At 42.3% G+C, this 26,782-nt stretch overlaps 1 protein-coding gene across 7 annotated transcripts in view; it reads left to right on the top strand.

The window, feature by feature from the left end:
* The first annotated feature begins 622 nt into the window (after positions 1 to 622).
* Positions 623 to 26,782, top strand: part of LOC119739326 (centrosomal protein of 55 kDa-like) — a 42,440-nt gene continuing 16,280 nt past the window's right edge. The window contains exons 1-6 of one of the 7 annotated variants that reach the window (XM_038214216.1): positions 623 to 1,196; positions 2,473 to 2,630; positions 8,452 to 8,543; positions 8,755 to 9,081; positions 9,362 to 9,435; positions 10,989 to 11,231. In XM_038214216.1, coding sequence (XP_038070144.1) covers positions 9,382 to 9,435; positions 10,989 to 11,231 — 297 coding nt within the window. In that variant the 5' untranslated portion in view covers positions 623 to 1,196; positions 2,473 to 2,630; positions 8,452 to 8,543; positions 8,755 to 9,081; positions 9,362 to 9,381. Of the gene's footprint in view, positions 1,197 to 2,472; positions 2,631 to 6,895; positions 8,088 to 8,451; positions 9,082 to 9,361; positions 9,436 to 10,988; positions 11,232 to 26,782 lie in introns of those variants that run through there. The other 6 variants (XM_038214213.1, XM_038214215.1, XM_038214212.1 and 3 more) reach the window with 6 other exon arrangements.

Here is a 26,782-nt window from a genome sequence, read left to right as displayed (position 1 = left end):
ACGCTGACAATAGACGTAGCTGTAGCTCGAAAATGATGTTTAATTTTAATTTCTTAATTTGAAACATACTTGCAATCCATACGTTTCCAGTTCAGGAAGTTCTAATGTTTGTGAAGTGTTCATTGTTTTTTTTTATTACAACAAAATATTATAAATCTCCTCTGAATTTTAAGGCATAATCCGTGCAAAACAACGTAGCATTGCTATAGTGGAGACCGTGTGTACCTAATGCAATGTATGTGTATAGTTACAAATTAAGTACGTGAGTGGTATTAACTGCATGCATCATTCAAACACTCCTATGGAAACATGCATTGTCAGCCTTGTTATTACTTGGGTCAATATTGGTCAAGACCCCCCCCCCCCATTGGTTTGTACACAGTATGCCAGGAGGTGAGGAAGAAAAGTTTGACCATTGGTGACCTCTTAAATAGTAGGAGGGTTAAGACGTCCCCAAAAATAGACAGAGGGCATGCGTGCAGGCTAGAGGGGTTACTGGTATTGCTCACCATCACGATACATTGCATGTATGAGGGAAACCCCTTTTTGATTGCGCACGCTGTGGTGGCGTATTTTGTTATCGCAACCGTAGTGCAGGAAGTCGATGCCAATGCGTGATTTTCTAAATGCCAATTTACACAAAGGATTTTGTGCTTTTTGTAGGGAACCAAGAGTAGTAACATGCCGACTTGAGCGAAATGGCGACTTATAAAAGCCAACGTCCCGCACGATCTGGCAAACGTACATGTTATGCATATTTGCCTTTCAATGTACATTCTACATGTATTTCCAAACCCGAATCAAACCGATGTTCAGAGGGAAAAAAATCCGAACCCGGACCGAACCAAACTGAACTGAACCTGGAGGGTCAGTTTCAGCACTACCTACTGCAGTAGCTTATTTGTAATGTGAGCATTGGCTAGATGGCAAAGGATTTTTAAAGTAGTTTCACATAAAAGAGAAGAATGGAGAAAACACCACTTGCATTATAAAACAGGCAGACGTATCACAATGATTATACCTTTATGCCATTGTTAATATTCTTATACTAAGGAAGCTTGGAAAGGTTTGCATAAGCTTGACAATTTCTGCATTCCAGACTGACAAGGGAACACTGATGGAGTCTACCAGAAACTCTACAAAAGATCAAGAACTTTCTTGACTTATGGGAATACTAAAATCCAGTAACATACAGGGTGAGTAAAAAAACAAATTAAAACAAAAAGGCCGGGACCATTGTTTTAGTGAAGTTCTGCATGTAGCAATTTCAAAATCTAGGTGTGAAAGCCCAATTCACAAGCTTTCTTTTGATACAAGAATCATTCAAATCTTGAAAAGTACATGAAATGATGTGAATGATTCTTGTACTAAAAGAAAGCTTATGAATTGGGCTTTCATATCCTAGATTTTGAAAGTGCTACATGCAGAACTTTACAATGGTGCCGACATTTGTTTTTTTGTTTTTTTTACTCACCATGTATAAGTCTAAACCCTTTCATACATGTCCATCCATAGTTGATATACATGTAGTGGGTTCTCACCCCCCCCCCCCAACCCCCACCCCACAAACACATACTGGAATTTGTATCCTTCTGGAGACATTCCTTTGTTCTCAAGTACTAAAATTTTCGAGTTTGAAAGTGTAGTTTAAAAATGCACTTATTTTAACCAGAATTAATTTCCTTGGCTGAAATTTGGACTTAATATCCCTTTTCTAAAACTGTTCCATTTGCGACGGATCAACATAGCTTGGAAATTCCTAGTTCTTGAGTAAAATCCATATATCTATTTCGTGATAACCTTGTGGAGACGTATTCACCTATAGAAATTGCCCTGTGGAGACATATACAATCTTTTGTTCCCTATTGTACACACGTCTCCAGAGGGTATGGTGTATCAGATCACCGAAGATGTTGCACTTGTGTGTCCTCGATTTAATACACCATAAATTAACTCCCACACACCCACCCAAGTGTGTTTTTGCCTGCAGTCGGGGACTCTCTGTTGTCCCTCTTTTGTTTGTACTTTTTAGGAAGACCTCCCATACGTTTTATACACGAATCAAAACTGGGGACCTCGTGGGAATTGGGGACCCTGTTGCCCTCTGTTGTTCAACGTCCCCTATTGAATGCAGAAACAAACTCACACACACTGTGGTAATCCCTTACCAAACCAATAATTCCTTGCCACTTCTGATTGATTTTGTCACTTTCAGTTCTTGTTTTACCAAAAACGTTTGTTTGTCTTGCCATTTTTTACACCAGAGTGTCCTCTATTGTTGCTTCTTGATCTAAAAATTCGGACCCGAGACAAAAACATACTTTACAGCTTTAAGGTACTGATTTTGATATCTGGAACAGCTACCAGTAAATACTAAAGACTACTGCATATTGAAATCTGCAAATGTAATTTAGCAAGGAGCTATCCTTGGGATCATTGAAAAATTATCAATTGTCAATTACATATCTACAGGCAGCACACAGATCTTCTTGCTTCTGGAAAGACAGAAGAAGCCAAACAAGAAGAATTACTGCAGGATTTGACCACTGGACAAGAAAAACTGGACAAGATTAACAGCAAGAGGGTGCAAGTCACTAACCAATTCCAGTCTTTAAAGCAGCAGGTGAAAGGTCAGTTAAACTTCCAATGCCTTCATTTAATTTTGACTCTGATTTATAATGTATTTGTTTGACTGGACATGCCATTGCCAATATTTTTCTACTTAATCTTTGCACATTAGTAATTTTGAAACAGCCTGTTTAGCTCAGGAAAGGCAGACTGTTTTTGAGTTAGTGTACATGTTGATTAGGCAAAGATTTTCTCTTAGTTAATTGCCTTATACTGATTTTACCCAAGATGCAGTTTTACCATTCCTGCAACGTATTTTGATGGTTTCAAAGAGACCTGTTGATGGAAAATTAGGCCAAAAAAATAATAAGTCGGTCTCTGGTCAGCGCGCGCGTCTATTTTAATCATGTGCGTCAATCTTTTTTTTTTCCAAAATGTTCCGCGGTAGCTCCAACAGCCTCTATTGCCGCACCTCCTCAATTTTTTTTACCAAAGAGCACAAGGAATGGGAAATTGCACCAAGGCAAATGATCGAGAGCACCAAGGCAAATTATGGAGGACACCAATGTACATGAGGACACCAAATAGCAAAATAGTACCCCACCTTGTCTGCACAATCCAAGCTTGAAGAAAAAAAAAAAAGCCGCGTCCCCGCGTCAATTCCGGAACTTTGGTCTGACCAGAGACCGAATATTTTTTTTTTTTGGCCTTATAAAGTTGTCAGTGTTGTAGTACTCGTACTCGGTACTCGTGTACTTTTTTTGGAGTACTTGTACTCGTACTCGAATGTCAGAGCACTCGTACTCGAGCAGCAAAGTACTCGTACTCGCACATGTCAAGATTGTACTCGATCATCAAAGTACTCGTACTCGAATAACAGTACTCGATAAAAAAGTATGCGTACCACAGCCTTATTTTATCGATACTTTCCGCTTCAAATGGTCGATTGCGGAGAAATCGACATTTTCTCTACTCTACGCACGTCCGGACAAACACAATTAGCAGCTAGCTGTGACTGGGTCTGGTTATAGGACACTGGGCCTGGGCCAATTACGCACAATGACCCTTTTGCCGTATGTGGGCACAATGGCCGATCATTGAACACACTGTACGCCGAGGTATTCCTCAAAATGGGCGTACGATTAACTTGGGTGATTGGAGCAAAGCCATTTTCTGGGGGCTGTATCTTAAGTCCGATGCCTCATAGGTCCAACGCCCAGGTCCAACGCCTCATAAGTCTGAAAATTCGTACTTATGAGGCGTCAGACTTATTAGGCATAAATTCCGCCTCATAGATCCAACGCCTCATAAGTCCGATGCCTCATAAGTCCGACATCATAAATCTGACAATGAGCAAACTCTGTTTCGGAGCTATGAGGCTTGGGACTTAGGCGGCGTCGGACGTATGAGGTGGAACAAATAAATGTTATGCCTCATAAGTCCAATGCCTCATGAGGCGTCGGACCTATGAGGCATCGGACTTATGAGCGGACCCTGTTTTCTGAACCCTGGTTTTCACGATCATTACAATTATAACGTCCACGCCTTCTTAAAAATACTCCTTTTCTTTCCAGTTTGCTCATATTAATATGAAATGTGATACTGCATATTGGCAGGCCAGATTTTAACATGTTTTCATAACTCTCGGCGCAACGAATTGATGCTGTTTTTACCCCAGACACGGCATACAAAACCAAACGCTAACGTAATGCACATGCAGGCACCAGACTATTCCTCATTTGCATACGTGTTCAAAAATCTTGCACATGCAAGTGATCAAATACCCAGGGTGAGAGAGCAGGTAGTGGTGGGCGCGTATTGCTCGACACCCTGGAAAAGAAGTTGGGTCCAGCCCCAGGTTTGAAAAACTGCCCCTAGTCTGGTTATGGCAGCAGGTCCACAGCCGCCTAGCCTTAAACAGGGGCTTGGGAATGGGAAGCAGACTAAATGCATAGACACAAAGAAAACGCGAATTTGCCAGGGTTTTTGGCTTGCATGTTTCATGTGTACGTGTACTGTTGACGTTCGCTTACGCTTGCCTGTGTGATTGATTTCGTCTGAAAGGACACCTTGGCTCAGAATGTTTGCTTGCAAAGGAGGGTTGAAGGAATTAAAAAGATTTTTGTAAGGCCCCCAAAAAAGTCTCCGGCTTCTGGTATGCGCGCGCGTCGCTGTAGCCATGCGCGTCGGCAAAATTTAAAAGTTTTTTTTTTTTGTAAGATGATGTCTCAAAACTGCCAAACTCACTGGTTTGACTGGAATCCTGCTGCTGCACAATTTTAACGTGTTTTTTTGATGGGGTTACGATCGAGTATAAGCTTTGTGTGGTCACTCTGGGCTCCCATACATTTTGCACTAAATTTAGTCGGCCATCATTTGCAGTCATCAGCCGACATTTGAAGGAAAAAAAAAAGTCAAAAAAAAAGAAAAAAGCCGTGTCGCCGCACCACTTTTGGCGCAAACTCCATAACAGAAACCGGAGACTTTTTTGGGGGGCCTAAGAACAGCTTTTGTAAGAACACTAAGAACAGTGGTTGAAACTAAGTAGAAATAAGAAATATTTTCTCAGCCATTTTAATGCTTGTTGTACTTGTGTGTTTTTTAGTTAGTCTGAGGAATCCAAGGACCAACAAATGCATGAATAATAATAATAAAAATTAAATGCACAACACTGCTGTGTAATTTTATTAAATGACAGTTGACCTAAACTCTCATGTCTGTATCTCAGCTTTGTAGCATTCCCTTGGAAAATACATTTACATTGACTTGAGACTGCTGTTGTCGATTAACAACAAAAAAAGGACTTTCAAATAATAATTGAAAAAGCTTACAAAGACGAACCCTAGTTTGTGTCACAAGTGATTAACAGTACACATAATTTAGGCTTCAAGCACAATTTACCCGGTGCCGTATTTGGAAATTCAAGTACTTGTACTTGTACTCGTACTCGGAATACAAGTACTCGCACCCGGAAGTACTTGTCCTCGTACTCGTACTCGTACGTTCAAGTACTCATACTCAGAGACCTGTTCTTGTACTCGGAAGAACAAGTACTCATACTTGTACTCGCACTCAGCAACCTAGGTACGCGGCAGCACTCGGTACTCAGCAAAAAGTACTCCACTACAACACTGCAAATTGAACAGCACACTTGTCTTAACAATACAGCATGCATGCTCAGGACATACCCTCAAAGCAATAGTTAGGCAAGAAAACTTCTTTTTCAACTGGCCAATGGTCTGCTCTAGCTTTACTGTATGCTCTTTCACTTAGTTCTTGTTTCACCTGCAAAGCAAAGACAAATTGAAAACAATAAAACACTGAATACATGACCCTCTTGAATCTATGGAACAAACCTTGAAAAGATAATGCTAAGCTTAGTGAACATTGATTAGTGGCAGATGAAGGTTGACACCCCCCCCCCAGTTGCAGGCTAATATTATGCCAGTAAAATAGATCCCAAAATATATTTCACACTGCCGCAGAATGTAGGACAAAGTATCAACATTTTTTCCAGGGAATGCAATGGGAAACCCCCAGCAGGGCATGCATCTGGCAAACAGACTTGGCCCCTCCACTCAACGACCACCCCCACCCCCACCCCCCATAGTGAAAGTTAGAACTGCCCCTGGGGTGATTTGCATATTTGGACTGCAATTTCTTTTTACTTGTCATAGTGTCTTTCTGCATTTCATGTGGGTTCCAAGATTGGGGTCATCAGCCCCAATAAAACCGGCAGTGGCCAAATATCCAGCATTTTGTCAAGTGTCATTTTTTTTAAAAACAATTGGAAGTTTTATCAGGATTACTGTGTACGAGGACAGCCACTCCCGAGAACACAATCACAATACTAATGCTAATAAAATTGGAAAGTGGACGAAAAGAATGATCACTAGTTTTTAATGCCTTCGTAAGATCGTTTCATTCTAACAATGTTTTTGGTCTATCGACATGATGAATGACTCAACAAGGAAAGTACATTTCGCCTGCATTGTAACTTGAATAACTCCAGCTCCAACGCTCATCAGGAATTTGACATATAGAGCTGGAGCTAAAACTATGTTGTAGATACAAGATTCAAGGCGGCCCTAAAGAAAACAGGGACTCTCTGTATCTGTATCACAAAAATGGTTCTTTTTCTCTCTAGTTTCCCATCCCAGATTCCACTGAACATACCTCATTATGTTTAATAGAATCTGGGTTAGGATTAATAGAGGGAAAAAGACCCTTTTTTTTGTGATACAGATACAGAGAATCTTGTGTGTTTTTTTAGGGCCTCTTAGAATCTAGTGTCTACAACATAGTTTTAGCTCCAGCTCTATATGTCAAATTCCTGATGAGATTGGGGCTGGAGTTACTCAAGCCACCTGCATTGTAAGGTTGGCGTTTCAGTATTACAAAATAAGGCCAAGTGCCTGCGTTTGCCCTAGATTGTGTCCAAAATTTTAGGTAGGAGCTGTGGAAATTTGGGAACGTGGAGATTCGGAGCCGTAGGACAGTAAGCGGTATAGTATGCCTAAGTTGATACGTTTTCGGAAGGCTGTGGGCGCCACCATTAATTAACAAACGAATGGTGGCACTATATTGTTTAACGTGCTCCCGTTTGCCCTGAGCTAGCTAGCTTCGATCAAAGTCAACCATGACAGTACATACTAACTGGTTGTCATTAGTGTAATATTTTACACTGACTAAAATTATTACTAAACTTCTGTCAATACTTAACATTAATGTGACGTGCTGAATTTGTGGCTCACCCCTTCACAGAAGCTCAAAATACTTTTTCTCGTTTGGTAGATTACTTTTTCGGTGAAAGAATCCAGCAGATTTTTTTGCCTCGGATATAATTCTCTCTATTAACAATAAGAGCTCATCTGGCCTCTAAATCGGCAAGAAATCGTGAGCGTACCATTGCCGAAATGATATTACTCTGGTCCTAAAATTGAGTTATGATGACCCAATGAACCATCGTGAAATCGTTTTTGATCTATCGTATCTTAAGTTACGATGGGTAATCCATCGTAAATTTAGACATGATGAATCGTAGTGTTTCGTAAAATTGACCCTTACCTGGTCCCTAATGTAACGATATGGGTTTTGGGGTTTAAAATAATGAATAATTACGAGGAGCATGAATAATGTAATGTTATTTTTTGGCTGTTCCTTTTAGTGTACTTACCCCGCCAGTGTAATAGCCCTAGTTAACAAGTTTGGACATATGTTCGTGGACATTTAGGTCATTTGATAATTCTATCTTGAGAATGTTTATTTGGTAACAGTATGTCATCATCATTGTCAGTAATCAAAGTCAACACTCCTTCTGAGTCAATTTTATGCGCGACGAGGGGTTGTAGTCATTGCATTACGGTAAGAGCGCTACCGCTCACATGGTTTGTCCTCTTGCGAGCGAGCCGTGAAGGAAGCTTAGACCAAGCCAACTCTTGGCCAAAAGTCGCTCACTTTTCTCTCATTTTTGGATTCTAATTAAGTATTGAGTAGATAATGTAAGGGACATAGAAGAGGTTGGTTGATATGATTATTGTCAAACTGATTTATTTTTATAGTTTTTAGGGTGTTAGTTTTGTGTGAAAGTGTCAAAACTTTTCTAGAGTTGAATGACCGTTTTCGTACACATTCACTGCACAATGCATTATATAATGGCGACATTGAGTTCAGCATTGTGTACATTCAGTACGTAGTGTGCGTATGCACAGCACAACGTTGAATCTTGACCACACTGTGGAATTAGACCTACTCGCTTTATTTTGAAATGTTGTTTGTGTATGTCGCATTGTTTATTGGTGCACGGGACCATTTATGATAGAAGCTATTTCCTTAAATATGTTCCCCGTGTATGCTATTTGTATTATGTATTTTAATTTATAGCTGAGACTTTTTGCTGAGACTGTCAAGTCACAAGCTTTGAAGGTTGACATCTCAAGTGCATTAGTTACAGGCCTTCTCTATTTTATATCAGGGTAAGACTGTAATTCTCTTTGTATGCTTGATTAATTAGTCATCCTATCTAGTATTATTTTGGAGTGATCATGACACTGTCTACAAACAATTATTTATAGTTTATGCTGTATAATTAAAATACCTGTTGTTTATAATATTAATTTAATCCAATGACTTTGGAACAAGACTTACAAAAGTTTAAGATCAATTCATTTTATTCATGGTCAACAGGGTCTTCTTTTATGATCTTCTTAGTCATCGTCTTCATTCAGGGAACTTCATTTGGGTCTTTCCCTGTGTCTTATTCGGATCTTCATTGTCGTCTTATTGGAATCTTTATTCGGATCTTCATCTGGATTATTTTGTATAATTGGAGAAAGTGAATTAAATTAAAAGTTAATCAAGTGAATCAGTGTAAAAAAAACATCTGAGTGTTCCAGTTCAATTCTACTTGCTTTCCACCTTACTCTATCTTCATGAGGGTGAACCTGACCACCCTTATCATCGTTGGGGTTGCCACCTCGCGACACTAACAAGCATTGTAAAGCTGCCTTGATGGTAAGTTGTTATCAACAAGATGTATCAAATCCAGTCTTGGGAACTTCAGCAGTGCTCCCCAGAAAATTCAGAGCATACCTCATGTGTGCTGTATTCAATTTCATGCCATAGATGGCGGACTTTCAGGGACCAGCTGTCAAAATCAGTCTTGAATCAGGACTACACCAGTTATGAATAATTTGTATTACTTAGGCAAGGTTAATTATTAATTTTTTTGTTGGGGTGGAACTGATCTTCTGTCTGGACTGACTTGAAATATTTTATTGATTTGTTTTATCAGAGACTGGCAAGGACTTAAGAATGGCAAGAGACGATCTGCAGAAAGTTAAAAATGAAAGGCATCATATACAGCAGGTAGATTATTCACCTCACAGGGGTGATTCACTATTATTTTAACCTCATACATGAGCCATACATACTTCTTTTATTAGTCAATGCTCCAACACTAAGGAAGTATATAGTTTACATTTCTGACCTACTGATGCAAAATAAGGAATGTCCCCCAAAACCTTGATATTTGTTGTTTTGTATTCTTGAGTAGTCAAGGTATCTAAGATTCACACTATGTATTTTTGTTTGGAAAAAAAAAACCACAAGTGGAAAAACTGAAGAACGTTTATCCCTGCCGTTGGCGGCGCAATGCGTTTCTTCTTTTTTTTTTGCGAAGCCGTTTTTCTCGAAATGAGGTTGGGGAAGATTGATGGGACACTGATGTTCCTGCAGCATATCTGTGGAATAAATTCAGCTACAGAAATAAATTTGGTATCATTGGAAAGCCAATGATTTGCGTTTTAACATTATGTGCATCACTTGAAAAGTCAAAGGTGAGGGTTATTCCTCATTATGCTATGGCAGGTCACATTTTTTTTTTTTTTTGGGGGGGGGGAAGTATTTCAGGAACTAGGGCGAAGTTTGGTGTATACACCATGTGATCTGGTGACTGTCTAAAGTAAAGAGATACAATGCTTCTCCTTTTTTAGCAGAACAAATATCACACAAAACTAAACAAAGCTTTTTGCATACATTAAACAGGGTTCAACTTAAGCGGTAGCCTCAGCCTGCTAGCCAAATGTTAGTCAAAACAGCGGTGGGCTATTAAAACTTTCCCTTAAGTAGCCTGGCTGGCAATTAAAAATAAATAATGGGGAACGGCTAATATGTAAGGACAGGAAGAAATAAATTATGAAATTCAGAAAGCAAATCTGCATCAATTATGTGTGATATTAATAACTAGTTAGGGTTACATACAGGTATGCACATTGCTGTTATGAGACTAAAGAAAAATATGCGGGCTAGTGAAAATGCCCCCGGGATAGTGTAGAGGTTTTTTCAGTAGCCGGCTGGCTAGTGAAGAAAAAGAGTTAAAATCGAACCCTGCATTAAAATATAAAATTACAAATAGCTTGTTTAGTTGTTGAGAGAACAGGTTGCATCTTCAGCTCTGATTGAAAGAGTAAAGAAGGGAATAAAAACTAACCAAATTGTAAAATGTCCCTGTCTTTCTCAAAGCTGACAAGTCCGGAACTGTGCGACGGAATATGAGAAGCATGTGAGGATTTTACTATAAAGCAATATAGATATAACCATGGATATGACATTAATCAACTATATGGCTTTATATCTAATTTACAATCCAACTATAATTATGAAGGAATGAACCCACAACGGCATGTGAATGCATATGTGATTCACCCTAAAGGGGCTCACTATAAACATTAGGCATTTCTTTACATCAAACTATGTGATTATGTAACCCCAAAGCATACTGCAACAAGTAAATTGTCAACCGTGTTTAACACAAAGAAATCTACAAAAAATTTCAATTGACATGCACCACCTGTTATACATATAATTGGAGGAGTTGATCCATTGGTATTCAGCTAAAAGACATATCTTGCATTCAATAGGAGCTTCAAGAACATGAACAACACAAAGCTGAGGCCCAGGGTAACCTAGCTAGGTTGCGTGCCTCCATTGAGAAAACGCAACAATCACTGATGCACATCACAGTAGAACTCGGGACCAAGCAGGAAGCATTGCACCAGCTGAACAGGGATGTAGTAGAGCACCACCAAGAGGCTGAGAGTAGCCAGCAACATGTGGAGAGAGTGCAAGCTGATGTTGAACAGGAAGAGAACAGATTGTCAAGAGTAAGATTACTTTTTCAATTTGGAGTCATAGGTTTATTTGAGCCATTGCAATAAGGAAATAAAAGTGTGAGGACCCAGTCTTCACTGCGTGATAATGACGTGGTTGGGGGAAGGCTGCTGTTAATGGACCGAGCCGAACCCATCAATAAATACATGTACCTTTTAGATGAAATAAATTGTTCAAATGGTCTGAATTTATGATTTTTCTTTCGACGATATTTCCAGACAATTTGTGTTCATGTTCAGGGGCCATATTTTAGCTTCAGCACTATGCTCGGACCCTGTTTCTTCAATGTGCATTATTATTATCACTTGAGCTCAGGTCGGATGACATCTTCATTGCATATACAACTGACGTCCAGGGTATGAACTTCTGCTGCCAAAGTGAATAAAATTACCACTTTTTAAAATATTTTTACCTGACAGAGGAAGCTGAAATTTAGTTTACTTATAAACCTTGTGCCCAGAATTACAACAATGTTCAGTTAAAAAAATGTTAATATATCCATGGGCACCATGTTCACAGAAAATAAGTTGCAGATTCACGCTTTTTTTCAAACATCCTCATTTACACGAATATGTTGTGTGCAGGCATGGTTCTACAGGGGGCTAAGGCCCCAAAACTGTTGTCTAGTCCCCCCCTCCCCCCCAAAAAAATTACATTAAAAAAATGGCAGTAGGAAATGTTAGGTGACGTCACATGCGAATGTTCCCTGCCCCTAAATAGACTAAATAGAAGGGGCCATTTGTACACTGTTAGGTAATATAATGTGCACGAATGTATGATTTTATCAGCGCTCCCCAATGAAAATATAGAATGAGCCCCCCCCCCCCCCCGCCCCCCTATTGGTTTTCAGAGGCCTAAGTGTCCGGAGAAAAAAGTGATGTACATTTCAGCATGCCTGTCTGCCAAAATTTCTGGATCCACCCCTGTTAGGCCTCCCCAGGTCCCCCTAAAATATAGGCTCTATAGAACTGCACCTGGTTGTACGAATTATGCCTGTGTATGCACGCCCCACATAGCAACTGTGTTTCATATGCATTCGTATGTTACAAGATACCGTAGGATTGTTGTATATTTGACTTACATGATGCTGGATCAGTGCTGGTTCAGGGGTATTTATTAATGCGTAATAAACTGTACACTTTTAGACTATTTGGTACCTAGCCAATGATGAAACATTCAGTTCGGATGTCTCTCCTTCAATTTTAGAATCATCAGGCAATTTATTTCTCAAAAAGTTAACAAAACTTGTCAAGTTGCATGCAGTCTTTTTGGTAATAAATTCATAAATGTACTCAATTTCCAGAAGGAATTGAAAACCATTGCTCAACCATGTTGAGACTTCTTAGGGGCCGGTATTCTTTGCGTACGCGAGTACCAATTGCCTCATTCCGGGAAAAACCTCTCCTTTATGATACGGGTCGTGACTTTCCCATCAGTATCCAGTAGCTCATGTATGACTGCGATGCGAATTCCTACTTCCCTCAGTCTGGGTTCCGACCTCCTTGACCAGTGGGCCCTCAGGCTGGGCCGGACATGCAGGTGCCTGTGATGGCAACGGCATTTCCATGCTCCGTCGCATCCGGGGTGGTGACAGGGGCCGCAGTATAGCTCGCCGTTCTTCACTCCCTGCGTTGAGGCTTATGGCATCCAAACCCCTCCCTGGTGTGCGGGGACGCTCCGGGGTACAAGGCTGCTCTGAGGGCTGGCATGGACACTGGTCTTCCTCGTGGCTCCTCCAGTGCCTGTCGAGATCGTGCTTCCGGAGGAATGAGAGGCTGCAATGGGCATGCGGGCATCTCAGTCGGTTCCTCTCTCACTGCCCATGCTGCTCGTCCTGGTGTCTCTTAAGGTTGGATTGGGAGCTGCAGTCAGTTGAACATTCCGGACACTGGTAATGCCTGCTGGGGGTCTTTCTCTGAAGGGGTGACTGGCTTCTGCTGCGGGGTACTCTTGGCCTGCAGTACCAATCACAAAAGGAAATAGTTACAATTATATACACCAATCACCATATCTTTCAGGGGGTTTGCGTTTTCGCCCCTGACGTGGACAAGTAGTGTTTGACTCAGGGGAATCCGTTGGTGGTTATGCGTCCACCTGAGGCTCAACTTCATCAGACTCCTGCTCAACATGATCATCCGCCCAGTCCTCCCCTGGAGTTTCTGCAGAGGGGTTACTCTCCGCAATTGGTCTATCTGGAGTGGGGCTGTTCTCGCCATCCGGGCTTAGGCAGAAGCGTACCTTCCCATCCTTTTCTCCGCACCAGAACGATTGGAGACACCCACGGCCCTGTGGCTGGCTTGATGACGCCTCAATTAAGCATTGACTGAATTTCCGCTTCAGCAACTTCCCTCTGATGAAGTGGCAGGCGCCTGGGCCGCTGTTTTATTAGAGCCACATCCCTGTCTCTATCCTGTACTTCACTAACTCCGTCCTCCCAATGTCTCCTTCCCCTGAAGAATATTGGCCTTGATACTTGATGAGTAGCTCCTTTAGTTGATTACTTTCCTGATTATTAAGGTGTCCGGTTGACCTCTCATACAAATCTTGTAAGTGATTGGGCACAGCAAGGTCCTCTGTATCCCCTTTCTCTTCCGTTGCCGCCCGCACTGTCTCTGTTTCCACGTCAGGAGGGGGGTCAGACATAAGCTCGGGGCCTACTGAATCCACCGCATAGAGCATTGCTGCTGTTGTTCCTTGGTAAAGGGTGACATGATCATCTTTAAGATTTATGAGGCGCAAGGGGACTACACTGGAACCAGTTCTGACTACTGAAGGTGCTACCAGGCAGTGGCGTCGCCAAGGGGGGGCCAGGGGGGGCACGTGCCCCCCCTGGAAAACCTAGTGCCCCCCCGAGTGCCCCCCCATCTGAGATTTGGGTTGGTAAAAAAATATATATATAATATATATATTTTGTTATATTCAACTCCCATCATCTGAGTTGGTTTTTCATAAGGACAAAGAAGCACAGTAATTCGTATTTTCTTCGAATGAGCTGCAAATGTGGCACCATTTTGCATCTTGCCATCCTCCGTATGCGAAAATTTTCCAAAGGGGAGGGGGGGCACCCCCTAGGGGGCCCCTCCCCTTAGACCCCTCCCCCAGGACGGCGATCCGTAGCCACTTAAGTGCCCCCCATCAAATGCTGGTGCCCCCCCTGTGCCCCCCCAGACTGAAAAGTCTGGTGACGCCACTGCTACCAGGATACGGTTTTTCTCTGTCATCGTGATTGTGGGCTTTATCAGTCCACATGGTACCATCATATCACCACCTTCCAGACTCCCTTGAACAAGCATTTCCATCCTCGGAGGAACAACAACAGTTTCAACTACTGTCACTCTACAGCTCTGTTGTCTCTCCGCTGTCTCCCAAAGAGGCAGCGCCATCCCTCCCCAATCGAGGCATCTATTAGTGACATCGATCACACATCGCTCATTCCGCAGGAAGTCCAACCCAAGTAATACATCGTTTCCTATTGAAGCTACAATAAACCGATGTTGAACTTTCACTCCAGCTAGCTGCAACTCCGCAACTACCTCCCCTCTTACAGCTAATGCCTTACTGTCTGCCAGCTGAACCTTAATATCGGTGCACATTACCAACTCTTGGTCTTCCTTGGACCACTGTTTAGTTATCCTCTCAGACAGCAAAGACACTGTCGCCCCAGTATCTACCAGTACATCACAATGTACTCCATTGATGAATGCATCTAGGTGCAATCCTTCACCAACCACAACAGCAACTTTCTCTCTTGTGACATCTTTTATGGGCCCCCCTTCTACCGCTGTCCCTCGGCCCTCGGGCACAGCTCCTAACAGTTTCCCTGACCTTGTTGTGCGTTATTTATTTCTGCCGACTGTTGACTACCTTCCCCATCAGTCCCAACCAACTCTGGACAGTTTGGCTTGATGTGCCCCCACTGTTTGCAGTAGTAACACTGTGGGCCTTTCTTGTTGAATTTTTCTTAGAATTCACTTGCTTCTCAAGTCTGTGCATCTTATCCAAGATCTGCGAGAGCTGCTGTTGTATTCTGGACATCCCTGAGCTGTTCTGCAAAGTTGGACTCTGTACTACGGCTACATCAACTGTTGCACTCCTGAGTTTCTTTATTTCGGAAGTGCGACGCTATTTCTCTGCTTTGTATAAGGCCTTTAACTCCACAGCTGCGGCTACTGCCTCATCAAGGGTCGTTGTGCGCATCTGAATCACCCTTGTCCTTATTTCTCCCTCAGACAGAGCATCCAAAAAATGGTCCCGCCCCATTCTATCCCTACTGTCAGCTGGCAAATCGTGGTATACTTTATCGACAAGTTGCCGTGTATCGTCTGCGAGCTCACTGAGACTCTCGGATGGTTTCTGCCTACGATTTCTGAGCTGGGCGCGATGAAGTTCTTTCCTACCCGTTGGGTCGAACCGGGCCTGCATTGACTTGACTAGCTTTCTGTAGTCCTTTGCTTCGTTCTGGAGACTTCCCAATACTAGTTGAGCAGAACCGGTGAGTAAAACGGCCAGATATTGGCATTTAGTCTCATCATCCCTGCCATTGATACCAGTGCACAGCTCGAAGTGTTTCATATAGGACTCCCACGGCCCTTTTCCATCATAGTGGTAAGGCTTTATCAGTGGTCGCTGATTCCCTCTGTTCAATTGTCCCGACGTCGTCTCCTTTGCTTCATTGATTGGAACAGTCTTCTTCTTGACAGCCCCATCATGGTCAAGAACTCGCTTCGTTGGTACTGGCCTATTGGGAATTACAACCGGAGTTTGTACCCTCGAGTTTCCATCCATACTCTCTTCTTCTTGCCCTTGAAGATTCTTGCTCACTTTTTGGCTGTTGATATTCCGATTGTCATTCACCTGTAGCTGAAGTGTACCGCTGGGGGCGTGTTCGGATTCTTCACCTTCTCTCTCTATTTTGGAAGAGACAGGGATGGGGTTAGACGTTATGTCGATCGGCCTACACAGCAAGCTTGTACGCATCCATCCCCCAGACTCGTTCCCTAGGGCAGACCCTTGTTCTGCTGTCAAAACGGTTAGATTGCAACTGGTTTCCTGGAAGGTCTACATGTATTCCCGAGTCTCCCCATAAGGTGTAATCCTTTCTCAGCCTAGAATCCCTGATATTAGCCTGAGACCCGATTTGTGTTTTTGTTCCTACCGGTTGCAGGGGAATGTCCCGTTCCTCGGGGACTGGCATATCGAGCGACGTTGCATCCTCTCCGGTGGTTACATTTGGGAGCGACTTGCCTCCTAGGAACCGACCCAGTCCTTGAGAGAGTGTTTCTATTTCCTGAGAAACCTGTTGGTACTCCCCTTCCAAGAAACAGTACAGATCCGGCCAATTCATGGACAAATAGTCCATAGCCCTACCAAGCCTTGCCTTTGCTCTGTCCATTTCCTTCTGGTATTTAACCTCAGAACCTAATATTTCTGATTGGACGGGTATTTTTAATTGTTTTGTATTTCCGGAGTGGTTTTTCTGATCCGGAACTCCCGGAGCGCCTTTGCTGATCCGAATTTCCCGGAGCGGCTTTCTGATCCGGCGGTGTCGGAGCAGTTTCTCTGATCCGGAGTTCCCCGAGCGGCCTTCTGATCCAGAGCTCCCGGAGCGGCTTTTCTGATCCGGAGCTCCCGGAGCGGCTTTTCTAATCCGGAGCTCCCGGAGCGGCTTTCCTGATCCGGAGCTTCCGGATTTTGCGTTGTGCAGGAAACGGCTCGGTCAAACCGCTGCCGTGATGTATGCAAACTTTACTGGCTCGATTGCACGACTCGGTCAAGCTGTTGCCGTGTTCTGCTTCGTAGACCTCCCTTATACTACCACACCACGGCTCGGTCAAACCACTGCCGTATTCCGCTTCGTAGGCCTACCCAACTGTCACCTGGCGGCTCGGTCAAACCACTGCCGCGTTGGAGTCTGCTCCGTTCAACTCCCTGTCGCAACTAACGGCTCGGTCAAACCACCGCCGTGTTAAACACCTCCGAAGGCTGTCGGAGAGTAAATCTTTCGCAGGTAACTGCTGAACCTAACGCTGTGATTTTTAAACAACCAAACTACTGTAATTTTAGCCATAAAATATCCCACCGCCGCCACCAATTTTCTATTTTCTTTGGGACGATTAGGCTAAAATTAACGTAAGTAGAAACAAGACAAACAGCACAATACAACGAATAAAATAAATGTGACATGGACACAAGGATTAACTTCTCTCTTTCTGTCTCTTCTGATTCTCCTCAATGATCCGCTAAATTAAGTACTCACATTATATAATCGTTTTATCTAACAAGGGTTGTTTCTGTGGTGTTTTCTTACGTCTTTCTTCAACCAGCTTCAGATCAGAACTGCCTAAAAGAGCGCGAATGCAATTTCTGCTTTAGTTTGGCCCATCGTACGACTATGATACGCGCGCGTGCACTGTCGTGCCTGGATCCCCAGGTACTGAGATAGTGCGCGCGCTGAAAGTGGCTTCACCCCCAATTTCCAGCTTGGTGAATACGCCACCATGCGGCTGTGCACCGCTACACTATTTTGACATAGAGGCAGTTGGAGGATATGGCAGGATTAAGGTTACATCCTAGCAAAAATGCCTAGGGAGTTGGGGTTAAGACTGAAAACCCTTTGAATTGGCCCGAAAATGTGGCTATATTCACATATATATATGGTTTTGAACAGTGCCCCTAAGCATCAAATGATGTCTAGCCTCCCTCCTCGACGAAGATTTTTTTCTATGTTGCCCCCCCCCCAAAAAAAATCTGTACCCCCTCTCTTGCCAACACCCCCCATGTGTAGAGTTAGGTGCCGCAACTGCCAACCAGCTCTCAGTGCTGGCTCCTACTACTTCGTATGGTGGTCTAAAAGGGACAAGCAAACGTCATGTGCGTGATTTTGAAACGTGTGCGTGAGCACGCATTTTGAAATTTGTATCCTTCTGGAGACATTTCTTTGTTCTCGTGTACTAAAGCTTTCAAGTTTGAAAGTACAGTTTCAAAATGCTCTTATTTTAACCAGAATTAATTTCCTTGGGTGAAATTCGGACTTAATATCCCTTTTCTTAAACTCTTCCATTTGCGACAGATCAACATACCTTGGAAATTCCTAGTTTTTGAGTAAAATCCATATATCTATTTCCTGAAAACCTTGTGGAGACGTATTCATCTATAGAAATTGCCCTGTGGAGACGTATACAATCTTTTGTTCCCTATTGTGTGCATGTGTTCAGAGGGCACGGTGTATCAGATCTTAAATGTCGTGTGTGTGAGCTCCTCAAGGTTTTCAGGAACTAGATGTATGGATTTTACTCAAAAAGTAGGAATTTCCAAGGTGTGTTGATAGGTCGCAAATTGAAGTATTTTATGTAAGGGATATTAAGTCCAAATTTCAGCCCAGGAAATTAATTCTGGTTCAGATTTTGAAAGTACACCTTTAAACTCGAAAACTTAAGTACACGAGAACAAAAAAAATGACTCCACAAGGATACAAATTAAATTTCAGTATGTGTGAAATGTCGTGTGCGTGAGCTTGAAACATCGTGCGCGTGAGTTTGACATGTCGTGTGCGCGTGAGCTTGAAATGTCGTGTGCATGAGTATGAAACGTCGTGTGTGTGTGTGTGTGTGAGAGAGCTTTCAAATGGATTAGGTTGGATTTCTGGTCGCCTATTAAGCTAGTCACAGATTCAGCCGCGCATTCACCAAAAGTAACAAAAGGTGATCTGTTTTCCAGAAAGATAATTTCCTTGAGTCCATTATATCTATGTAATAGGTTATTCATCTGTGGGGTATCTTTTCTGTGATGACCGGGTGTGCTCGATTTTGCGTCTGTACACTGCTAGCTGTGAACGAAACCTGCTAGTAACATACTGAAAGGTTGGCAAGTGCAACTTGAAAGATGCTGATGACCCAGTTCCAGAGATGCCTCCTAAACCTGAGGAAAGCTCTGCCAAATTTAATTATGTTCAGGCCACGGGACATCAAGTGTCAGCTGCTTCAGCTTGATGTGAAAAAGGCAACTGGACCTGACCGTATCTCTCGACGTGTGCTAGTCAAGGCATCTGACTCCCTGGCAGTCCCTCTTGCAAAGTTATACCATTTCTGCTTTTAATGAGGGTATTTCTCTGAACAGTGGAAGATGTCCTGCCTGTTCACAAACGCAAATCCAGAAGCACTCCCAGTATAAACGACCATCCAATCTCTCTTCTTGGCATCCTTGGTATTAAAGTTATGGAGGCCATGGTGAACATAGCACTTTGAAAGCATCTCCTCAAAAATGACCTCATCTCTGCCTGCCAATTGGTTACTATCCGAACCACTCTGTCTCTGATCTCCTCACATGCCTATGCCACCGGTGGCACTCAACCTTGAGTCAAACGTGAAATGCACGTGCTGTTGCCATGGATATCGAAGGTGTTTTTGAACTGGTTATAATAATAATAATAATAAAACCGTTCTTATTAAGCGCATTACACACGGAGTCCCAATGCGCTGTACAAATTAAAAATAGGACAAAAAATAATCAGAATTGAACAAATGGGTTTTGAGGAGGCATTTGAATTGATCCAGACTTTGTGCATCTTTGATGCTTTGGGGGAGTTTGTTCCAAAGAGTGGGCGACGATGTAGAAAAAGCACGCTGGCCGTATGTCCTTGTAGATGACGATGAACAGGTGAGTAGGGATTGTGAGTGGGAGCGTAGTTTTCGTGGAGGTTCGTATTTGTTAATCAGATCCTGTAGATATGTTGGCGCATGGCCGTGGATGCAGTTATACGTAATCAGAAGTACTTTGTACACAATCCGTTGCCTAACCGGAAGCCAGTGCAGGTCGCGGAAGATTGGTGAAATATGGTCACTACTTTTGGTTCGGGTGACCAATCTGGCTGCCGAGTTCTGAACTCGCTGTAACTTGGAGATTGTTGAGTCAGGTAGGCCAAGAAGAAGGCTGTTGCAGAAATCAAGGCGGCATGTGATGAAAGCGTGAACTAGCTTTTCTGTGGTAGGTTTGTCGAGAAATTTGCGAATTTGTCCAATCTTGTGTAATGCCAGGTATGATGATTTGCAGATGTTATTTACATGGATGTCCATCTGGAGATTGGTCTGAACAGTGACACCTAGATCACGCACTTTCTGTACAGGTTCTATTGAAAAACTGCCAAGGGAAATAGATCTAAGGCGGGAATGGTTTCTGAAACGAGACGTAATGTGGATCACCTCTGTCTTTTCTTCATTCAATTTCAATTTATTAGTGGCGGACCATGCCTTAATGTCGTTAGGGCAAAGTTCAAGTTTTGCGAGGACTGATGAGCGATCTTGCTCGTTCATGATGATGTAGACCTGCGTGTCGTCAGCGTATATCATTCTGTCAATGCCATGAGCCTGAATGATGTCTTCAAGGGGTGATGTGTATAAAGTAAAACACAGAGGACCAAGCACAGATCCCTGTGGGACACCACAATTTGGCACACGTGGATCAGAAAGATCATCCTGGATGGCAACACTCTGAGTGCGATTCTTGAAGTAGGATCCGAACCAATGGATTGGATGACCGAATATGCCATATCTGTTCGTTATACGCTGAAGCATGATGTTGTGATCTATGGTATTGAATGCAGACGAATAATCAAGGAGAACAAGAACAGCTTCCTGTCCCTTGTCAGCAGCTAGAAGTAGGTCGTTCTGGATGCGGAGAAGGGCAGTCTCAACGCTATGATGTTTCCTATATGCGGACTGCATGTTGCCAAGGAGATTATTGTCTGAAAGGTAATCTTGGAGTTGGGCCGCAGCAGCACGTTTGATTGTCTTTGAGAGAAACGACAGATTTGCGATGAGCCTGTAGTTCTTGAGAGGTTCAGTGTCCAGGTTAGGTTTCTTGAGAAGGGGGGTGATGTGGGCTCGCTTCAGTGCTTCAGGAAAATGTCTATTCAGAAGAGAACGGTTGGTGATATTCGTGATGATTGGAACAAGTTCATCCAAACACCTCTTCAGAATCCACGTAGGAATGGGGTCAAGTCTGGATGTTGTAGAGGGTGAACCAGTGATCAGCTTTCTCACCGAGTTTGCAGACAGGGGTTCAAACTGGTGCAGAGTAGTTATGCATGTGTCGGACACTGGCTTAGAAACTACGGGATCAGGAATGTTGTCAAGTTCTTCAGTGATGTTTTGTGTTTTCTTGGCAAAGAACTGTGAAAACCAGCCGACGGGAGGGTTTTTGGAGATTTTCAAGTGCACAATTTGTCAACTTTGCGAAACAGTTGACGGGAGTCACAGTCCTTTAGTTGTGTCCTGTGATATTCAGATTTGGCCTTGATTATCAGTTGATTATAGTGGTAGCTCTGTTCATTGAGAAGTTGTTTGTGGAACTCTAGTTTGGAGGATTTCCACTGACGTTCGCACTTACGAAGTTCTCTCTTTGCTTTGCGAATGTTTTCACTGTACCATGGTGCATGAGGGCGAGATAAAATGGTACGGGAGATCAGGGGGGCGTGTTTGTTCAGAAGATCATTCAAAGTTGTGTCATATTGATGAATGAGCGAGTCTAGGTCATTGGCTGGTGCAGTGGTTAGTGGTGAGGCAAGAATGTCTAGACGAAAGGCCTCAAAATCAATCTTGCGAAGTTCACGAAGCTTGATTTCTCTTTTGCCAGGTCTGTTAATGTTATGCATGCGGACTTCCTATCCAAATTGAAGACTAACAGCATTGATGGAAAAAAATGCTTGATATCATCTTACCTCAATAGAAGCTCAATTTATATTGAGTCGTAGTTGGTCAAGTTGGTCAGTCTTCAAGCCTGAAACCTATCAATGCTGGTGTCCCACAAGGATTAGGAAGCATTCTCGGGCCCACCCTTTTCCTGTCAACATCAGTGACATCACTGACTCTATCAGATACTGTGAGGCAGCTATCTTTGCTGACGACATCACTCTGCTTAAACAGCTCATGTGTGAGGTGTCTAGGGGCGAGCTTGCAGCCCCACATAACATCAATCTGGAAGCTGCTTCTACTTGGGGAAGGCAGTGGAAGGTGATCTTCGAGGCTTCCAAGACACAGAGTACGGTGATATCCAGGAAAATCAATCAAAACCATCTGCCCCATAAGAGGTTGATGAACTCAGCTTCTCGGGGTCACATTTACCTGTTCTATGAGCTGGAAGAAACACATCCAATCAGTGGCTAAAGCAGCTCGCCAGAAGTTATTCATTCACAGAAGAACAGCATTGGCAATGTCAACCCTGGACCAGGAAATACGTAGTAAGATGGAGTATGCTCCCCTGTCCTTAATGAGTGCACCTGATTCTTACCTTGACATATTTGACCACATCCGGGAGAAGTCCATGGCAGTAGTTGTTGTTGTACCAAGTGATGAAGCTGTGTTCAACCACCCCTCTGTCACCGGCGTATAGTCAGTGCTGTGTACATCAACAAAATGCACTTGGATTCGTGCCCGTCACTTCTGAGTGTCACCACTCTGAAATTTGGCTAATCATCAAAAATTAGGAATGGTAACCTCGGATCCTGAGACACACCAACAGACAAAATAATTGACAAGATTGAACACACTTCAAATGTTTTCAATTACATTAACTGCTTGTAAATTAGTTCTAAGTACTATACAGCGAAAATCTTACAATACGTTTACAATTCCAAATTATTATATTAATCAATTACAAGATCCTAAATTCAAACTTACGTTCAATCGTTACTTCCAAATATTACAGATATGTTTTCCTTCGATAAAAGACTGTGTGGTAATTTTGTACAATTGTATACAATTCGGGTACTTCCCTATGGTCCAATCTTTTACACATTTTACTACGGTAAAGTACCACGATGTCTGAGGGGTTGTAGGACTGTTGTGGGCACATCTACCACAGAACTGGGCCATGCTTCAGCAAGCACTTGCTTCGGCGTGTTTCTGGCAGTGGCTGCAATATGCGTCGCAGCACCTTGTAAAACCTTATAAGGTGCTACATAATGGGCCTCATGTTTCTCATAAACTTCATTTACCTGTCTTTATTAATAGACATAATTTCCAGCGCCTTGAGTACCTAATTGTTCATAGATACGTGCGCTATATAAGACTCCAGTATTTATTATTTTCCCTACGTCTATAGCTCCTTAAGGTCCTTCTCTAGTCGGTGTAAGGGCCGAAGGATGAACACTCATATAAAACGGCCATGGTAATTTTGCTGTGCAGCTTTCTTGGGGAGGCGGACTGTTGCCAGAAAGTGTCAAGGTGACCAGGACCATTTAATGGCTGGAATTCGGCATGGAATTGCAAAGTTCTAGGGAAATGTATTTCCGTTGTTCTTTCTACAGGGATCAAACTGATCCACTCAAGCTATAGATCTGCTGTTCTCAGATGTCAGAAGCAGGGGAAGTTGAACCGGTCTCTGAGGCACATCACTCTCCCGTATGTCTTTCCTCAACCAAGTCGAAAATGTCTTCTTCACTCTCTCTTTCTCTCTCTCTCAAGAAAATTACACTCCAACATACCACTTACAAAAGACCCTTAACGCCATTTCCGATTTGGCATAATACAATCTATTATTCACTATTCCGGCATGATTTTGTTAAGCAATTAGGGAGGGCTTTCTATAACAATTACCATGGCCTGAGTACTAAAGTTGTTGCATAAGACGGGATTGCATAAGGGATGGTTTATAGTGCTTTAAGAACGCCTAAGCTCTAAGCGGCTGTGGAAAGTCTATGCGGGAATTGACTGACACGTTATTGCTTAAAAACATTTGGACAATTCCATTATATGTGGGTTGTATAGGTATATACAAAATAAAACTACATGCACAAAGCGCAGTAAAAACATGAATGGAATAAAACAATGTATTATGTCGGTTGCACTGTAACAAATTCACCCCCCGTTTTGTAAGAAAATGTCTTACATTTTCTCAAGGAGTTGCAGTGCGGAATTTCTAGATGGTGAGTAACTTGCGACTGAGTACCTTTCTACTCAAAAATGGAATAGGGAAGGGCATACCATCTTGCTCTTGAAGCATAATGCCGGTGTCAGAAGGGTCGGTTCATAGTTCCTAATGAACTGTTTCTCAAAATCGGGTAAGGTGAGAATTAGAGCTTTCGATAAAACACTGTTTCAGTTTGTTGAAGGTTAACTGTTGGCTTTCACCCATGGGAACGCAACGGAGGGGGGCCACGGGCAAAAAAAAAAAAAAAACAGGCCACAGGCTTATCTCTGCATTTTAAAAATAATACATGTAAAGAAATACTTTTAAAGAACACATTGTCCAATTTTGTATTAGAAGAAAATAACAAATAAAAAAAAGTTGATAATTAATTTTTAAAAAGGTGATGACGTCATCATGATGTCACTTCAGATTGTGCATACTATTAACACTATCTACCCACCCACCAAGTTTCAAGACAATCGGACTTACCCTTATGAGTGTTTTTAAAAATCGCATTTTTGATGACGTCATCGTGACGTCACACATTTTTCAAAAAAATTGTGCAGATACCTATTCCATGACAAACCTAATACACAGAAAGAATTTTGAATTTAGCATGTTTGAAGCCAATTGGATGAATAAAAGTGTTAAATTTTGTAAGCTGAATAAAATATTTTAAAAATCGTTAAAAATCTAACGATGACGTCATCATGACATCATTTTAGATTTTGTGTACTTGTACTATTATCTACCCATCCACCAAGTTTCATGACGATTGAACATTCCCTTATATGTGTTTTAAACAATCACATTTTTGATGACATCATAATGACGTCACACAATTTTCACAATTTTGTGAATATACCTGTTTAGTGTTATCTAAAAACATAATACCAAAAGAATTTTGAATTTAGCATATTGCATTCGTGAGATATGGCTTAAAGGTCCAAAACTTCAAAAATCGATATAAAATCACACGATGAAGTCATGATGACATCACCTCAATTTTTAACTATTAACACATTTCGGTCAACCTACATACTGAGTTTCAACCCAATCGAACCTACAGTTCTTTAGATAAAGGGTCTTAAAGTTTGCATGTTTAAGATGACGTCACGTGACCCATGATGACGTAATCATGACGTCACTCTTCGGGACACAAGCTCACTATGGGGTCGTTATATATTGTAAGTTTCATCAGAATACGAGTTTGTTTTAGGTCAAAAGTGGCGTGGTTAATAAACCGTGTACAAAGTCTATGGGATTTGGGTTAGAACAAAAAGAAAAGGGGAAAAAAAAAAAATGAACTGCATTTCTGCTTTTAAGCGGAAAAGCAAAAAGAGGGGGCAAAATCGTATTGTTGCTAATTGAATGGGTTTAGGGGGGAGAGGCAAATATCCCTGCCCACCCTCAAAAAAATGATCAATCGGGAAAATGCTGGAAAATGTAGGGATTTGGGGGAAAAATTGCTTTGCCCACATCTAGAAAAAAATCCTGGCGACACCCATGCTTTCACCCAACGTTATTTTGTTTGGTTCCTTAAGGCCCAAAAAAAAAGTCTCCGGTTTCTGGTATGCGCGCGCGTCGCCGTAGCCATGCGCGTCGGCAAAATGAAAAAGTTTTTTTTTCAATGAAAGATAATGTCTGAAAACCGCCAAACTCACTGGTTTGACTGGAATTCTGCTGCTGCACAATTTTAACGTGTTTTTAGAAGGAGTTATGATCGAGAATAAGATTTATGTGGCCTCTCTGGACTCCAATATATTTGCACTAAGTTTAGTCGGGCACCATTTGCAGTCATCAGCCGACATTTGAAGCCAAAAAAAAAAAAAAACAGGTAAAAAAAAAAAAAAAGCCGCGTCGCCGCACCACTTTTGGGGCAAGCTCCATACCAGAAACCGGAGACTTTTTTTTTTTGGCCTAACCATAGTTTTATCTGTGAGCTGAGCTGCTATGGCTGCATAATTCGGTATGAATTTGTGATAATAGCCGTATAATCCTAAGAATGATCCAAACTGTTTCTTTGTGACTGGTGACGAGGCATCATGTATGTTCATGCCAATGCACATTTTTATGCCCCGCCGGCGAAGCCGAAGGGGCATAATGTTTCCGCCTTGTCCGTCCGTGTGTGCGTGTGAGTATGTAAACACCGGCAATCGTGGACGTAGGACAAAAGAATTGGGGCGCAAACAATACGTCCACGATTGACCGAACGTCCACGATCTCAAATCGTGTACAAAACCAATGAGAGCTGTCGCTAAAAAGTACAAACAAAGGAAAGAGTACAAACAAAGGAAGAGGATTAGGGACAATGGGGCGTCCACGATTGCCGGCATTTACACATGTGTGCGTGTGCATTTGGTTCCACAGCGATATCTGGATTGTATGTCCATGTATGTCTTGAACCTTGAAACAATGAAGGTAGCTTGCTAGTATAACTTATACGTTTGGACCCCATAAGACAAAGGCCAAGGTCATTAGGAATAAAACAATAGGATTTTATGTTATTTTTTTTATATATTTTTTTATTTTTTTATTTTTTTACCAAACCAGTATACATGTGCAAATGTAATCACTCACTAAAATATTAGGGGGCCTGTACACTGTTTATACATGTTTTTTGTATAATCAGTGTGGCTTC

Source organism: Patiria miniata, unplaced genomic scaffold, assembly GCF_015706575.1.
Source record: "Patiria miniata isolate m_02_andy unplaced genomic scaffold, ASM1570657v1 HiC_scaffold_30, whole genome shotgun sequence".
Taxonomy (NCBI): Eukaryota; Metazoa; Echinodermata; class Asteroidea; order Valvatida; family Asterinidae; genus Patiria; species Patiria miniata.
Note: the sequence above shows the minus strand (reverse complement) of the source record. Positions and strands in the feature narration are given on the sequence as shown.